Source organism: Myiozetetes cayanensis, unplaced genomic scaffold, assembly GCF_022539395.1.
Source record: "Myiozetetes cayanensis isolate MyiCay16 unplaced genomic scaffold, myiCay2020 scf10, whole genome shotgun sequence".
NCBI classification, from domain to species: domain Eukaryota; kingdom Metazoa; phylum Chordata; class Aves; order Passeriformes; family Tyrannidae; genus Myiozetetes; species Myiozetetes cayanensis.
In genome coordinates this window covers 21,654,119-21,672,406 of record NW_026086605.1, presented here as the reverse complement: position 1 = coordinate 21,672,406, position 18,288 = coordinate 21,654,119, and the positions used below count along the sequence as shown (strand labels likewise).

Here is an 18,288-nt window from a genome sequence, read left to right as displayed (position 1 = left end):
CAATTTTAGTGACTTTTCTATTCCTTCATTTACTAGTGTTTTAATTTCTAAATATGGAGCTCTAATAAGCACACATCTTGGAGTTAGTTCTCATTTTTCCTTGCTGTACATCAGGGTACATAGAAAAGTTATGTAATTAGAGTAAACCTTTCAGAAATGGAAACTGGGCAGTGAATTTTACTACTTACTTCAGTGTAAGAGCCTGCACATTTGCATTTTTCACCTGTTCTGCTGCTTTAAGTCAAACAATTGCTGTTTGCAAAAAAAAAGATTACCAGCTACTTTCTGAAATTCTCAGATATGGAGTTTAATGTCTTCAGAGAGAAACACATGTATTTACATGTGGTTGTTTTAAACTCTGAACTCTCTGACAGAAGCATCAAAGCTGCTGCTTCTTTCACTATTCTGCCACTATTATCCAACACCTGACTCCAGGAGATAAAACCACCCAGTTCTGATTTCTCCACAGACTCTGCTTATTGTTCGTGTGCTATCTCTCCACTAGAGGCCACAAGTTTTCCAGCTTACACAAACAGAAGGACAATGAAAATAGAAACAAGTACCTTAAGTAAAAAGTTGGGAAAAAAGCCAAAATAGTTTTTTACCACACATGCCATTGAAATAATTTGAAATGTATTTAACATCCTATGATCAGTATACAGATGACAAAAAGAAGCCTGGCTCTTGCCTTATTATCCAAATTTGACTGCCCGTGTCCAATTCTTATGAAGAGCCACCTACAAGCATCAATGATCGGTATCTGGTATGCATGTGGCATCCTGACAACACTACAGAAATACCACGTTTCTGTTGTTCCTTCTGTATGCTTAGTCTCAAAAACACAACACTGTAAACATTTTGACATTTTTATTCAGGCATGTTAGTCTGTCAGCTATTCATAAGGTGCTATAATATAAGTCAGCAACCAACTTCCTAAAATGTCCTGCGACACTGCTGAATATTTTTAAAGGCTCTTGAATCACAGCCTGAGAGAGAGCACCAAAAGCAGAATTATTTTCAGCTGGATGATCGGTTCTCAAATCTAGAAACTGGATCTCAAATCTTAGTTGGGACCTGTTTGAAAAAACTTCAAAAAGGTAGGATATGCAGCTAAGTGGTGGGAGGTGGGCACATTCTTTTAAAAAAGTCATCTTCTCTATAGTTTGAGAATTGTGCATTTACTGTATGGCCAGAGACAAGTAAATATTCACTAAGTTTTCAAATGTTTATAGAAACCTTACTACCTATTAAAGTAGGTGTTACAGTTTGCTGATGTTGTATACATGGGCTGAAGCCACTTGACTTTGAAATGAATAGTCTACTGCAAGCCCGTCTACCCAGAAACAATCTGAAACAAAGAACCCACTGAATTTTTAAAAAGGCAACAGATGTTGCTTATTGTGTTGATGAGATGATAGGTGTGGGCTGAGAAAAGGAGTGTTGGGAAAACTGTCTTTGCCCCTCCCTTTTCACTCACACAGGCTTTTGTGTTGTCTCAGCTGCCTGCAGAGTTGCAGTTTCAGCAAAATGATTCAGAAGCCTCTGAATCTAAGTCTTATATCTGAGGAAAAAATCATGAATATTTTAGATTTTACCCTCATGATTTGATAACTGCTAGAACTACCCAAGCAGTAACAGGATCCCCTGCCCTGTCATATGAAGGCTTTATAACTGGATTGCTCTGCAGTGGAACTCTTGCTATCCTGTGTGCCTCTGTACTCACATTTGCAAATTGTCCCCTTTCCCTGTTTAAAAAAAAAATCTGGAGAGATCCTGGTGTAGCAGTTGAAGTGTTCCAAGACAATTGATCTTAGAGCACTAATTTCCCACCTTCACAGCTCAAGGAATCCCTCTTAACTTTAATCTCATGAGGAGTTTTTGTTGCAATAAGATGAGTAATGCAAACAGAAAATTAGAATGCATTATTAACTAGGTTTGTTGATACTGCACTGCTGTTTCTGCCAGAGCTGTGTCTGGTGTCAGATACTTGGCAAAGGAAAAGGTCTGGACTTGTCCACCAATTCAGGCTACTAAGCAGGAAGACAGAAGCAGAAATACTCTGCTTAATACTCTGCTTAAACAAACCCCAGCAACTTGCCCAAAATCTTACTGCTTAAAAGTATCTTGGATTGCCCTGATTTCTGTACCTGTTTAAATACCTTGTTTCTTCTTACAGAGCAAATTTTGTTTAAAATTTAACTCTTTTGGGATTTGCCAGAGGAATATCATTTGCAAATAAGGAAAAAACAATCCTGCAGCTAGCCTGCAAAAAAGTTGTTTTATCAGTAAAAATTGATTCATTCTCTCATCTCCCTGCAGTTCTCCTGTTGGCAAAAGGATTTCATTAACAAAAGCAGCACTATTACCTTTTCAGAAGAGATAAAAAACTTGAGTTAATCAAGTTAAACAACTAAGGCAACATTGTCTGAAGGAAAAAGAGCAAGTTGGCTTTTTTTCAAAGTAGTTCCTAAAGCAAATAAGCCCTTCTTCAAGATACTTTTATGCATCATTTCTGCCACTACTACCAAGAATGTTGAGTTTATTCATGGAGCAGGTGGTATTGGCTCTGCTTTGAAAAAGAGCAAAATAAATCCGACTGAATGTAAGGCACAACCTCTGACTCAATAAAGTGGTCTAGTCTAAGGATATCTGCATTTCATTACCAAAGAAGGCAATGTTGAAGGAAATAGCAAAGCCAGCCTCCTGTCCTGGCAGGACAAAGAGCTTAGTCACCATTCAGGGTTCAATCCTGCAAGATACCAGATACTTCTCAGCTTCTTACAACTTTTAACTCCTTCCATTTCTATGGAAATAGATGTTTGTATTGAGTATTACTTCAAAATTTATTTAAAAATTAACACTAAGAATATTCAAGAGAAAAACCTCTGTAAAATGAACAATTCAATGAAAAAAGGTGCAAAGCTTTGAATGAAAGAAATATAGAATTTTTTTTTCCAAGATTTTATTTTAGAATGGTATTTCAATTCTAAAGCAGCATTACTATTCTAAAAAATGCAGTGTTGGTGCAAGTAGAGATTATTGCAATCCAGTAAGAGTAACGTGCATTCCAGAGTCTAGAAGACCAACAAAATAGTTTACAAAAACCTCTCCTACAACTCTGGCTCCATACCTTGTTCATTCTACAGTGTCTCCAGATAGACTGTGATACTTCAATGTATAAACAACTCAAAATAGAATAATAAGCATAAAATAAACTCCAACATCAACAATAGCTTTACCACACAGCTAAAAATTCAAGGCTGTGCAGATGCAAACACCTTACTTTGCTCCACAAATACATGGGGAAAGTATCTTTGCCTTGACCACCAGCTGCAAAATGCATGAAACAGTAACCTCAACTGCAATTAAATAGCTCCTATATCTCCCTTCCAGGAAAATAATGAGTAAGTCAACTATTAGATATATATGCAAATACAGGATAAGGTCTGTGACAGGTGACCAGAAGCAAACTAGTTCCTGCTTCTTCATCCTACTGCATCTTTCAATTCAAATGCTTTGTCCTAACTGTTTGGTTAATGCCCAGTGTTACAGTTCCAAATCAGTGTACCTTAATTCAAAACCAAAATACAATTAAGAAGTTCTCAATTCAGAACATAATGATACTTTTATTATACTAGTCCACATGACATATTTACACATTAGGCATAATGACCAGTATTTTCCATTAGGAAATACTGCTAATATATCAAGTGTTTTCTTAAAGAAATCCTTTCTTGATCTTTCTCACTAGCAAGAAGAATAAGAATTTCCTCAGAATAAATCGCCAACTGTTTGCAACAGGTATTTTTCTTTACCACAAAAATTTCCAAATTTGTTGTGTAAAATAAAACTGTATTTGCATTTCATAAAATATAGCAAAGCCCATATCAAAAAATAAAACTGAATTTAAAAAGTGCACATACAAAACTGAAGCTTTAGGCCTAGACCTAAAAAACATGAACCATCCGAACTGAAAGAAGGTTGCTGGTAAAACACTCTGGAATAGACAAAATTCCTGGTTTAATAAAGCTTTCTGGCCATGCAGAAAGCTCGTTCCTGCATGACTGGATCCTTTATTTGCCACTACAAAGATGAGTAACATAAATTAACACAAAAGCATTCAGTAAGAATGTGCTGTAAAATCTTGACCTAACTCTAATCAGACTCAAAAAGACAGTGTTAATGCAGTTCAGCTTGCAATTACCATTCTCTTAGTGACAGCCAATTCCACAGACAGCTAGACAGAGCTATTAAGATCCTTTTAAAACTTTGTGTGTACACACATAAGTACGGTGTCACAGCTGGCACACAAGAAGTTGCACAGCACACAGCACAAAATCCCACATACATGCTTCCTTTGGGTTTAGTACAAGGTAAAGGTGGAGGGTGTGGGAGAAAGCTTACCTTCTAAAGGTGAGAAAAGGGTAAGAAACAGGACAACAAAAATAAAGATGCATACAGTAGTCATAATAAGGAAGTGATAGTGACAAAATAACTCAAGAGGCAAACTAAAGGTCAAGTGCCAAACAACATAGGCCAAAGTGATTTTATGTCAAGGTTACATCAATGTTAGATTTCCTGCAAGATTTCATTTGCTAACCAGTCTGGCTTCAGGCCTCAATATATTCTTTAATGATATTTACACTTACTCTTTGCTCATAGCACTAACCCTTAAAAAATCCCTTCAGCAATTTATTTTCAAGTGCTCAAAAAAAATTGGCAGGAATTTCAGTTACACAGCTACATTTACTTGTAAGCCCATAACACTTCTACCATTTTGTCTGTCAGACCTGCTTTACAGTCTTCTAGACATTTCAGTATCTTCAGTATCACTGAAGAGCAGCTCTGAACTCCAGGTAAGTGGCTGTAGTCATTTACACAGCTTAACCCTGATTTGTAAAGAACTAATCCTGTCATTCCAGCTTCACACACATCATACTTATCCAAAAAGGCTGTTCAGTCTAACATATTTCTTTGAGACAAGGCAAACACTCCAAATTTACTCTCCTGTCCAGAATAAAACTAGGGCAGGGGGAAAAGAGGAAGGGGTTCAAGGAGTAATCTCCTCAAACTGACTAAAATTTTTCAACTCCAGGACTTTCACACAAAAATATGACAGCTGCCTATATTTTCTAGTAGCATCTAGAAGAAAAAACTCAATCTCACTTATGAATACCTAGCTACAAAGATGCTACATGTAGGAAAAAATCCTTGTCTGAGAGGAATACACTATATTCTAGATTTCCTAATGATGCCAAAACTAAGCTGAACAAATCTGTCTTCTGCTGTAAACTATTGAGCCACTTTCAAATGCCACACTACTTTGCTTACTGAGAGCAAGCTAAGTTTGAAAGACACAGGAATATATTCATCTCTGAAGATATTCTTTGACCTTGAAGAGGTTATATGATGTGATTACACGGTGTTACAGAACTGATGCACAAATAACATATTTCAACAATCTCAAAAGCATAAGTTCATAAAGGGTAAAACAGATAAAAATTAGACATATATACATGCGTAGGTATGAAATGTACCTTGCTTGCCCAGGCATCTTCATCCCAGGAAGTGAGCTGCAATACACGGATTATTTCATTTATCTCAGCACTCATTTTCTCTACTGTGAAATTGCGATTTTTCAAGGCCTCTTCTATTCCCTGGTTTTTAGAATTTTTTGTAGTTACAAAAATCTTCATAGCTGTGAAAATACCATAGATTAGAAAAAGGTACATGCAAGATCCAATCAACGGTCAAGGTGACCCACAGTCTTTGTATAGTACATTTTCTTTTGCACGGACCATTTTATCTCAAAGAGATTGTAGTTTTGATACAAGAAGCTCAGTTATTTGCAATGATTGCAGAAGCAATGTCAAGGTTATTTTTAATAAATATAAGACATTGGAACTCCAGTTCAAAACTCAGATTGGTATTAGAAAACAAAGTAAAAAATACCTGAAATAAGTACTGGCAATAGCTCCTTCACGGTATTCATGGAGTTGACCAGCATAACTCTATGTTCCTGATGAGTTAATTCCTGTTGTCTCTCGTCAATCATTTTGGCCATCTTTGTCATTCCTAAAGATTAAGCAATTGAACATTGCAACAGTCGAGTTTTCAAAATATGAACAAGGCACATGAAAACTATATTGAAGTTTAAAATAATTTTCATATTAGCAGCTGTTACTTAAAGCACATTCCAGAAACTTCAGAGAAGTCACTGATTCAAAACCTAGCCACTATGTAAAGTAGAATGGATTCCTCTGAATTCTTGATTTAAAATCCCACCAATAAAACTGGAAAATATTTGAAATTACTGTTTTAGGACACAAAGTCACTTCATGAACTCTGGAAGCTAATTTATGTGGTGTTTTTTTTCTCCTATTCCTTTAAGACGTGATCCATGCATTAAGTGACAGAGAAAGGAAACATCAGGGTTTTGTTTGTTTGCCTTGAGGTTCTACTAGAGGTCAAGAACTGTATTTATTTATACTTCAGATCTGCTAGAAATATTTCAGTGCCCTAGAAGTATGAAAATAATTCAGTTTATTTTAGAGCAGATCTATTTTCAATATCTAAGACTTTTGAGGTTTACTACACAGAACACATGGAAACTTCAGACCGATCTTCATAAAAATTTAAGATTATTTTAATTTGTGCTGTTGTTGTCCTACTCTCCTACAGGGGACAAAACTGGAAGGAAGCTGCACATTCTTTGGCTCAACTACCTTTCTGTTGGTTAGCATCTTAATATAACATTGCTTTCATGACATCACTGAAAAGGAGTAGAATCCTCACACTGACAGCACAGAGAGGTGAGCTGTGCAGAACCACTTTTCCTTTCAAATGACAAAAGCCTAAATAGGTAATCATGTTCTCCCTACTTCCAACATAAAATCTATAAGCCCTTTTTTGATTTTAACTGTACCTGAACATACTCCTGTTATTTATATAGTACTCAAATTAATAGTTAAGTTCAGATGCCCTTTAATATATCTAGAGGGAACAATGAATACAGGCATAAGTTTTGTGGGCAAGGGCTGCAAGTGTTGAGCAGCATCTAGCTGAGGCAAAAACAGCTTCTGTAGCATCCCAGAAGCTACTTACTAATCACTTACACCACTGAAAGTGTGAGTTAACACACTGAAGTAACAAGTAGTGAAGGAGCATCAAATAAAAAAAACAAAGAATTTCTGTAACAGCTGGGCGTTTGTATTATCCTGCAAGACAGCTATTTCTGCAACCTCATTAAGATGGTAATATATGAATGTATTTTATACTACTCCAAGAAATTCCTACTAGGCCTAACTATCTCAGCTAGTACAGACATTTTATCAGTTTAATGGATTTTGTATCTGTGAGTGCTTAGTTACAAAGCTTCTTCCTTTCTTTTTTTGTTTTACCCTTTCTGATGCACGCTTACTTCCTCATAGTGTAGAAAAAATATGGTACGTATCATCCATGTACCACATATAATTTATCAACATCTTTATTCTTCTGCATACTTAAAGGAGAACGTGAATCAGTAAATAGTCATCATTCACCCTCTAGTTTAAAACTCTTTCCAATAGACACTATCAAAGCAACTGCTTTACGATTGCCCAAACGCTCAAAATTTGGGTGAAGAAGGTACTGCGGGGAAAACAAAGTAGTGGAAAGGACCACATTTAGTATATTTGGGAAAGGCTGCAGCAAATCAAACCTGGCCCCAGATTCTTCGTGTATGTCACCAAATCCTCCATTGTCTCTACCACTTCTGCCACAGTCAGATATTCCAGTATTCCTTTGCAGACACGGATGATTTTACGGACCTAAAAGAGGAACATTCCATTATTTGTTAGGTGAAACTAAGTTACACTGGAATTAGAAATGCAAGCCTGTTATTAGACAGAATAGGTATAGCATTTGCTAACGTGATTAATGTGGAATCACAAAGGTCTGAGATAGTGAATGTTACCCAAAATATCATTACTTGAGTGCTGTAATGACAAGCTTTCCACTAGTCAGAAATACAAAATCCTGCTTCCAGTGTTTTCACTTTGTACAATAAATGAAGGATAGCATTGAGAGAAGAGGTTATAAAGAACTGTGTTTAGTTATGCTGGCATGCTTGAAGTTTTTCATTGCAATTTCATGAATAAAATAACTTAAATCACAGAGCAAAACTACATAGAAAGCAGACTTCAAGCTTTCAGAGGAAGTATTCACCACACAGTTTTACATATGGATAAGACATTATCCAGCATTCCAGCAGGAAAAATAGATCCAAAAGCATAAGCTTTCCAGAAAAATCTATGAGACTATACTTTACCTCTGGACCTCCACCTCAGCCTAACTTTTTCAGTTCCTACTTGATTCCAAAACAGAGTTCTCTGTCAGTTAATCTTCTAACCTCCTGAATCACATTACTTCTGACAATACCACATACAGTTCTGACTGAAGAATGAGTTAATTAACATTTGATTCGTATCAACCACATGCAGTGTTCAGTCCTTAGAATAGATCAAAGTTTCCTCTGAAACTCATTTCAGTTTGTCCCAACATGAGTTCATATTGAAAGGTAGTAGGACAGAGACATGCCAACTTCTGTATTTGTGACAAGTCAATCATTCCAGACTAATGTCTTTTTCTTTGGTTAACATGCAGTTGTCAGACTAGTGCAATGAAGCATTGACTTCAGGGAGCTCAACTCATTTCCTAAACACTGGAGATTAAAAACAGGGAGATTAAAAGATATTAACTTCCTTGAAATTCTGTCCTGTAAAACTTCTATTAAAGAAACACTTAAAATAATGAGAATCACAACTGCCACAGAGAAATCCCACAGCATTGTCCTCACGTCAGAGAAGCATGCTAACAGTAGCAGGAGCTGATTAAATATGGCATGTTAGACTACTCAGAACAGCGGGAAGAGTAACACAATTCCATAGATTAACAGATTGATGCAAAATTAGGATTAACATCAGCATTTCTAACAGCATTAGCTTCATTTCTTCATTGTAGCATACTATTTCTTAATTAGAAATGAGCAAGACTCCACATAGCCAGAAAGATCACCAAAACTAAGATTTATAACAAAAAAGCATTTTCAAACATAAGACTCCTTTTTAAGCTTCCTTGCAACTATGGCTTTTTTTGTCCATATGACAATGGACAAACTGCAATTCTGAGCCCCTCCTTGACTTGTGCAGCAGACAAAACATAGTAACTGTAAGATTTATCAGAATACACCTTCTGCCTGCCCAGCCAGACAGTCCAAATTTGTATTACCTTCTGCTCTCCGAGGCCAACTAAATTGCCACAGCTACTGAGTCAGACAAATAGGTTAGAGAAGTGGCCTAGGGCTTTTTAGTGAAGGGATACAGAAAACATAAGAATCAGTAATAGGTATGGGGAAGGGAATACAGAAAAGAAGACAGTTGATGGGATCAGGCCTTTTTGAGCAATTATCACAGGCAACCCTTGAACATTATGTCATGTAAAGATGCTCTGAACAAAACAGAGCAGCAAGTCTAAGCTCCTTCCAAAAAAAAATGCTTCCAATCAAGCTAAAATTATCGACACCACATTAATCCACTCAATAGTTAAGTTAGCTAACTCATATAAGGGGATATTTTAATTAATAATACTGTTGTGCAGATACCTATGTCGGTCATGTTGGGATTCCTACCTCTGCTTCATCGAATGTCAGCAGCAAGTCTGATGTTCCAGAAAGGATGCCTCTTGATCCATCAATTAGATAGTCACGAGCTGGTACTGAATATGGATCTGCTTGCAGCATCTGGGCTGCCTGAACAAGTTTAGTGCAGGCATTCTCCACCCTGTGGAAGTCATCAGACAAAACCTGCTGATTAGTTTCTGTCTATAGGAGAGACTTGAGAAAATGTTGGATTTATTTTTAACTTTACTACTTGAGGCACTGCAAGAAAACTGATTATTCTACACCTCTAAAGTTTAAAAAGCAAGAGTATTTATTGCATTTACTTTAACAAGAAAGTAACCAGCAACCAGACCATGCAGGTTTTTTTAGAAGTCATGCAATCTTTCCCATGTAGAGAATGTTTGAAGCACCCCTTGTACAGCACTCACTACAGTGGCATTAAGAGAGTTCCTAACTCAGCAAAACACCTTACCTTCTTCAGGACAAGGGCAGGGAACAAAACACTTATTTTTTTAGGACTTTACATTTGAAGTAATTGCTAACTTTTATCAGCCTTGTATATGCATTGTCATTCAAGTAGCAATTGCTGTTAATAAATATTAAATGATAACCACACATTAAGAAAAAATAACATAGTATTAAGAAAACCAAGACACTGTTCCCTGCGCATTGAAGCTGTAGTCCAGCTCTTTAGAATGTTAACATTCACAACAGAAATAAAACTTTAAATAACCACAAAATTTAGTGGTAAGGTACAATCTTCAGATGCAGCTTGCAATTCCAGACTTCAAAGCAAAAAGGAGATTTGGTAATATACTATGTACGTAACTACAGTAACACAGAAGGTACTACAATAAGAAAATGAGCTCTGAAATTTGGTTCCATCAAGCCATTTAACAAAACAATTTTAAAATATCAAAAACTGGAAGACTAAAAAGGTTTTGGGTTTGTTCTCTTGTAAGTACTCCGTGACACCTTAAGGAAATATGAAATTCAGACTTCACTTTCATGTTAGCTTTGCTACCCTGACTGTAGTTATTGACTACACTGGCTGTGACTTTTCTCCATTCTCTCCAATTTCCTTTGGGTGTACTGTAATACATTGGGGCCATGCACGTGAGTGCCATGTGCTCATTCAAGTTACATGAGGTTCCAACAAATATTAAACCCTTTTATTACAGCAATGCTACCTCTTACCACTATTTTTTTCCCATGTGTCACGTAGCCCATTTTCTACTGACCACTTGGATGCACTCTTTTATCATAAGTACTTTTGGAAAGTTACAGTTTTCCCATTTTTTACCTCTATGTTCTTTGCTAACACAAATATTGAAACTTAATGTTAAATTTAACTGGTAGAAACAAGACACTTATTACAGGAAAACACACTTTTTTCCAGAAAGTAAAGTTTTCAGCTAATGGCTCCCTCGAGTAGATCAAATTGGCCCAGCTGCATTACCATAACCTGCTCTTTTTGTGAGACATCTGCTCGGTGTATCAGATAGCAGGAACTCGTAACTGAGTAAGAAAATGCAGAAGCACTTCAAGGCAGAAAGTGGGAATGGTCTGCTCATTACTATGCAATGCACTTGGTTCTTTATCAAAGTCAACTGACTTCACTAAATTAGATTTCTGCGCTTGCTTCTCACATTTATTCTCTTCAACTCTGCCAAGAAAGGGATTAAACAAACCACCTATTCAGCCAGCTCAGAGCTATAGGCTCAGAAATACTTAATTTCCTACAGTTTAATTTCATGGTCATCTTTTTAATACTAACAATTATCTCCAGGCTGGCTTTTTTGTTTGCAAAAAAAAGAATTAAGATAAATGTGTATTATACCAGAAATCACCATAATTAATAACAATTTCTAAAGACTTGAAGTTTTCTTTTACAGCTTTTAGGGTTGAACCTCTTAAAGGTTAAACCTCTTTCATTTTACTAATATAATGCCTATTTTGGGTAAACTTCCCAAAGCACTTTAAATCCTCCAGGATTGCAAACTATGTACAAAAAAAGCGGAGTGGTGTTCAAAAAAATTAGACACACTTCTCCCCTTGCAAAGCACGCATACAAGGAAGCAAAGGACTAGAATTTGGGAAAAAAAGGTATTCAATTAATCTCATTAAAAAAAACCCCAACTAACCAAAGCAACGACACAAACAACCAAAAACTACTAAAAATATTCACTGCAATGAACTGCTTGTTCTATCACAAGAATCAAACTCATTCAGAAGTTTGGAATAGTAGTTCATTGCTATGGTGAAATTTCTAATCTCTGTATTGTACTGCAACGTTAAAAAAACCCAAAAGCTTGATACAAAAAGTGTATTTATTTTTGAGACATGATTACAATAGTTATGGTAACACCAGCCAAATTCTTTGTGGGGAAGACACTGGTCATGATATTTCTAACCACACTACCTTTGCTAGTCAATCTGCTTCATCCCTGTTAAGTGTATTCCTTATGAAATGTGAGAAAATAAATGTAGTTTATGCTGAACTAACATTTTAGTTTTTAGATTTTAGGATTGACCTCTGCTTTTCCCCAAGGTCATTTTCCAGTTTACTCACTGCAATTCAGATTACTTGCAGTTCTAGAAATATAAAGCAAATACTTGACATTGATATTAATTTAATACAGTTAGCAACAATGCTGCTCCAAATTGCCTACCAAAATAATGTTAGTACAGAATAGCATTGCTGCTTCATTTGTTAAATGAGTTTGTGCATGCAAGTGAAACACAAATTTTTTATCTCAGTGTAAACAAATAGGTGTTACTCTATTCTTTGCCTAGAGATTGTAGTTCTTTACTTCTTTACAAGAGAAGTTTAACAAGTAATATGACCACATTGCAAAACATCTGATGTAAATTATAATCATTATTCATACTCCCTGGTAATTAAGACAATTAAGATAAAGAAGACAGCATTTTTTAACTCTAAGTCAACAGTTTCCATGTGGTTTATGTCAGTAGCAAGCAAATGGATGCATAATAGCTTCTCAGCAGCCAGCGAGTTATTTTGCTGCACCATCACACTCCTACTGAAAAGCTTTACAGATTAACATCATAGATATTCAGTATGAATCCTCAAGGCCAGTCTCAAATCTTTCAAAAGAATAAAGAGATCTCCTTCATCCTCAAGACTGGTGATCCTTTTGAACGGAGGAAATACGGACAGGGAATGCAGTGCTAGCACATGTACATTGTGTACAAATTCTGCTGGAGCACTCCTTTGAAGAGGAATGCCAATTCCTGAAATAATGCTTTAGAAAAAAAAAAAACAAACCTCCTTCTTAGGAAAACAAAAACAAAAGAACACCCTCCTCTGTTTCACTTCCTCCATCCCAGTTCTATCCTTTAATGCTGGAAAAGGTAAGACTCCCTTAGCAGCTCACCTGTTCCTATCACTTCTCTCCACAACCAAGCTATCAGTGATAATACACTCCACAGGGTTAACAAGAAACTGTTAACATGTACTAGTTCATTTTAATATAAATTCATTCATTCCTACTCCATGTTACTGCATCTAGGATAGTAAGTATTAGGTGAAGTATGTTTCATTACTATGACACATAGCTTTGGTTCCCATTTTTCATTATATCACAGTTCAAACAGCCATGAATTGTTTAAGAAAGAGTTCTTGCACCTAGCATAAAGTAGTACTATTCAGCAGTGCTTGTATCACATTTCTACAGTAATTTAATTATTGAAGTCTTCACAATCTGCTAAGTGTTGATCAAACACTGAAATTAAGAAAATCTCTTTTCCTTAATCCCTTACTTGTCTAGGTGAAAAAGAAGCTGGAAATTAACTAAAAACTCTACACATCTAGAAAATGAGCATGATCAAAATTACATGTTTGTAATTCATCAAGAAGCAAGTAAACACTCTCCTCAAAAAAAAATTCAAGCCCCTCTACAGCCAAACAAGATCATACACTAGGAACACAGCGTGATAAATACTACAGTGGATTGTATCAAAGGCCCATTTAGCTCAGTAGCCTGTCTCCAAAAGTAGCTGCGAGTAAATGCCTAAGGAAGGTTAGGAACAGGATAAGCATTTATCGTACTTCCTCTGGGCACTCTCCCATCCTCCAACTATTTTCAGTTCTTGGGACTTCCTGCAGTTTGTCTATTTGATAAACCACAATGGATTCCTCTAAGTACTTAGCTATTAACTTCCAAACCCATAAAAGAATTTTAACCGTTCACAATTAGCTGTACAAAGAATCTCTCCCTACTGTTGGTTTATAAATGACTAATTGAAAGCAATTCCCTCATAAAGTTCTTGCGCAGGAAAAGTACAAGTTTCCATCTTCTCCATGCAACTTGTATTTCCTTAGACCTTTGTCAGGGCCTCAATCTCCTCTGTCACTTTTCCCAGGTTGAAAAGTTCTAGCCTACTTAGCTTTGTCTTATACAGAAATAATTCCATGCCTGTGTTCTCCAAGCCCTTCTATGAGCTTTTTCCAGCACTACTATAGCCTAAGACTGTTCTCCTTGTTCCCATGCAGTATTAGTACATGCAGTATTCAAGGTGCAGGCGTAAAACAGAGTGACATTTTGGTCTCTCGTTCTTTGATTGTAAACCTAATATTTTATTTACTTTTTGACCACTATGAGCATATAATAGATGCTCTCTCCAATGTATCACAGCTCCAAGAACCTTGCTGCCAATTTGTAAGGGTCACTTCAGTCAATCATCCTATCTGACCCTAGAACTGCCGCTCTCCCGTGTGCACATCATTTTAGATCTTTCAGAGTAATTTAATCCACACTTAATATCAAGTCACTTAAATTAATAAGATCAGGCTGTAATTTCTCAGTCATCCATTAATCTCACTACCCCGTATAACACTTCATGTCACTGGCAATACTTTTGACTCACAGCTCAGTCTGGTCTCCAGAGCTTTTATTGATGTGGTGAAAAAGCACAATCCCAAGAGAGAGCTCTGCAGCTGTACTGATTTCCTCCTGCCATTGCCTGGGTTAAAAAGGTAATTTTTCCTTCCACATTCCATTTTGTCTTTTCCATACAAGAATTTTTCATGTTACTCCGTGGCTAATTCATTTTCTTAAAAGCCTATAGACTGCCAAAAAGTTGAGAAATCAGTGTATACTGTATTACCTGGATTACCCTCTCCCGTTTGTGATATTTCTAATACCAACAGATTTATAAGGCAGAGTTTCCCTCCACAGAAACACTGTGAATTCACTGAAAGCACACCACATATATCTAGGATCTATTAGTTCTCTAATACAGAATCTCTAGCCTTTTGCTCCAAAAGTATGTCAGACCTACAGACCTCCTGTTCCCCAGATTTCCCTAGGAAGTTTCTCAGGCAGTAGCATTTCATTGATTGACACACTGGTGGTATCAAGTGACAGACTACTGCACTAATAATTCAGCTATTTCATTCTTCAACTCATATGCTAATACTACCCAGACCTAAGGATTAATTATTCATTTTGTCAACCCACAATGCAACAAATTAAATCCTTTTTTACCGCCTACCATAAATTTTCTCTTTAGACATCGTCTCTCTTCTCCATGTTATTATTTCCTTTAATTGCCTCAATGCTTTCCTGTTTTGACTATCTGCCCGTTTGGTGTCCAAAAGGTCATTCCTGACAAAGGTCAGCCTCAGGACACCTAAGAACTTTTCAAACATAAGAATATTTTCTAATCTGTACAGCAGAAATGAGTAATAGTAACCTACCACTGGAACAGGTTTCCTCTACCTACAATACAAGATTTACAATAAAATGAATTTACTTGATAAACGCTGGTGGCATATCCCTTTTCAAGATCTGGTCTTCTGTTGTCTGCACAGTCTCCTTTCCAACCTGCAGGAGAGAGAAGTCATACTTCAGAATCAAAATTTCAATGTAAAGGCCAGAGGAAAGCCAAGAGCAAAATAACAACAAAAAAAATGCTTTGCACTAATGATAATTCTCTTCACTAGGTTCTGTTGCTGTGTCTGCTTTTGAGACCATCTGGTTAGCCTAATGCTTTAGAAATCATAAATGGTTTCCTGCTAACATCTCTACTAAATTAAACAGAGACAGACAAACACACTTTTCCCTCTTCCCACTCTCCATAAAAACAGTATTTTTTTCCTGCACTTAGTTGCAATAACTTAATCACTGAACTCTGAAGGCTTCCCTCCCTCCTAGTCCCCACAAATCAGAAATCAAGTTCAAAGTTAAAAAAAATTACCCTCATTTTGCTACTCAATTTAGTCTATTAGAAAAATGTAGTTAATTACTGAGAATACACCCCACATCCACATTCACACCATCCTTCAGGCAAAAATAATTATGCAGAAGTTAATAAAGAAAGAGATAGAGTAAGATCTAGAGTTTTCTATACACTAGCTCTTGTGTTACACAATAGAAGTCTTTATAATTGGTAGCTGACTCTCTGAACTGTGAGATCACCAACTTGACAAAATATTTCCAGCTCCTTTGTTCGCTGTATTTTCCAGCTGAATAAGCTATTCACAAAGGCATCACAAAGCAGAAGGTCTTTAACCCAGACACTATTTTGTGTTAAGAGCTGCCAGACCTGCTCAAGCTGACAAGATAGCCCTGAAAATCCCTGATCAGCTGGTGTTTAAGGATTTGCCGGTTTTTGACAGAAGATGTAGTGTGTCAGTATGCACAGCACTTGCCAATTCTAATTCTGTACAGCCTTCCAGAAGCACCATTTCCTTGCAAATTTTTGCTGCTTGCCAAAAACCCTGGCTCCTTGGTCTGGTTCTTTTCAGAGGAACTATACAAAAGTATATTAGTCCTAGTATTCTATTTGCTTTACAGATTCAGCCTAGCCTACTTTTCTTATTTTAATACATATTAGTACTACACTCACTATTAGTCACATAGTTACTTAGAAGTAAATGAAGAGCAAAAAATAAGTTAAAGGCCTCAAATTTTATGGTAGGTTTCTGTTTCATGTGTTCATTGTAGGCTCACCGACAACCCTGCTCCCTCCTCGTGCATAGCACTGCAGTGCTGCTTTGACTCCCAAACCTCACAGCAATGCCTCAGAAGCAGGATTCCAAATGGATCTCAAGCCCCACTTCCTGAGACAGGGTTACATGACCCACCAGGGAGCATGCCTGCTTTAATTATTTCCATTGCACTCATGAAAAACATCATTTGTATTTCTCACAAGTTTGTACGCATGTATGCACATATGCATGATAAAGGTAACACAAAAAGCAGAGTAATTCATGTTAACTTTGGATTACACACTGTTCACACAAAGGACTGTCACCAGGTAAAAATGAAGAACAATATTTTATTTCCAAGAACCACACCTTCAAGATTTTTCTTGCAGCTGTACCAATCTGCATATAGTTCAGTACATTGAAAAAATACATTTGAAGACGTGAAATTTTTAAAGAATGTAAAAAAATAAAGTTTACAATGTGGTGGGACATTTCACATTGAAGGCCATTCTAGCGATCTTTATTGTTATTTTACATTGATCAGTCAGGAGCAACCGAGAAAAAACTTCTGCACAAGTTATACTTGATGCTTGATGTATTTAAAATTACTCCTAGTTTTATTAGACCATACAAAAAGCAGCTTGTCATTCAGTCTGGAAAGCATAAGTCTCTTCTATCAAAAGGTAGATCTAGGTTTACTATTCAAAGAAGCATTATCAGCTAAGTATAAATAGATACACCTACTTTTGATATTTATACATACATGTATTTAGACATTCTTTGCTATTACTAGCTAGGATCTTTGGTCTTCAAATGAATGTAACGTATAGGATATCAGTCCACTCCCATTTTGTTAGGGGGTTTTTTTTGGTGAGTTTTAACCTCAAAAAATTGCCCTAAACTCCAACAACATTTCTCTTCCAAACCCGTCCATATTCTAAGCACTGTATAGCACAGAGATAGGACAAGATTTCCAGCAGTTCCCATGATGCCTCCATTAAAAAAAGTCTACTACCTTTCTAGTAAAAGGACTTTCAACCTTATTTTATGCACCAATTCAGCATGCTCCCTGAATCTGTTAAGATATAAAGCCTAAAGTATTTCCTATTTACATAGCTCTTACTTCACCTTTCCAGAAGTTGTTCTTTGCATTTGTGGCTGAGATATAGAGGTGGCACATACAGAACAAAATGTACTCCACATGACATTTAACAGGTAAAGTCTCAAACCATGAAGCCACAGTCATTACTAGAAATTTATAACCTCAGAAGAGTTTAGTGGGTTTTCCTTTCTAGCTTTGTGGTTAGGGGTTTTTTTTGTTGTTGTGTTAGTTTTTGTCAGATCATGTCTCTTCAGATTTTACATGGCCTAAGCAATTTTTGGACACAGTACAGTGTAACACAAGGTAGGGAACCACTCAGCTCTACCTTCTCCACACTGCAGTACCAAGCAGATGAAGATGCAGTATCTACACTTTCCTTATTTCAGATGGAAGGCTTGTCAGGCTTCACACTAACACAAAACTACCATATGAGAATCATGCATTTTATTTCTATCCAGCAGTACACATGTGGAAAAAAACAACAGGATTCCTACTTGGGTTTCAGATATTATTACCTCCCAAAATAATCTTTCCTTAACTAACTGGTAAGCAACAGTCCCTTCAATGATATAG

General features: G+C 36.5%; 1 protein-coding gene across 3 annotated transcripts in view; it reads right to left on the bottom strand.

The window, feature by feature from the left end:
* The window catches only part of VCL (vinculin), a 60,138-nt gene that overhangs the window by 23,153 nt on the left and 18,697 nt on the right, over window positions 1–18,288 (bottom strand). For all 3 annotated transcript variants that reach the window (XM_050336266.1, XM_050336275.1, XM_050336280.1), the window contains exons 2-6: window positions 15,437–15,507; window positions 9,668–9,818; window positions 7,700–7,808; window positions 5,953–6,075; window positions 5,538–5,698 (exon numbers count right to left, since the gene is read on the bottom strand). In XM_050336266.1, the coding sequence (XP_050192223.1) occupies window positions 5,538–5,698; window positions 5,953–6,075; window positions 7,700–7,808; window positions 9,668–9,818; window positions 15,437–15,507 (615 nt within the window). The remainder of the gene's footprint in view (window positions 1–5,537; window positions 5,699–5,952; window positions 6,076–7,699; window positions 7,809–9,667; window positions 9,819–15,436; window positions 15,508–18,288) is intronic.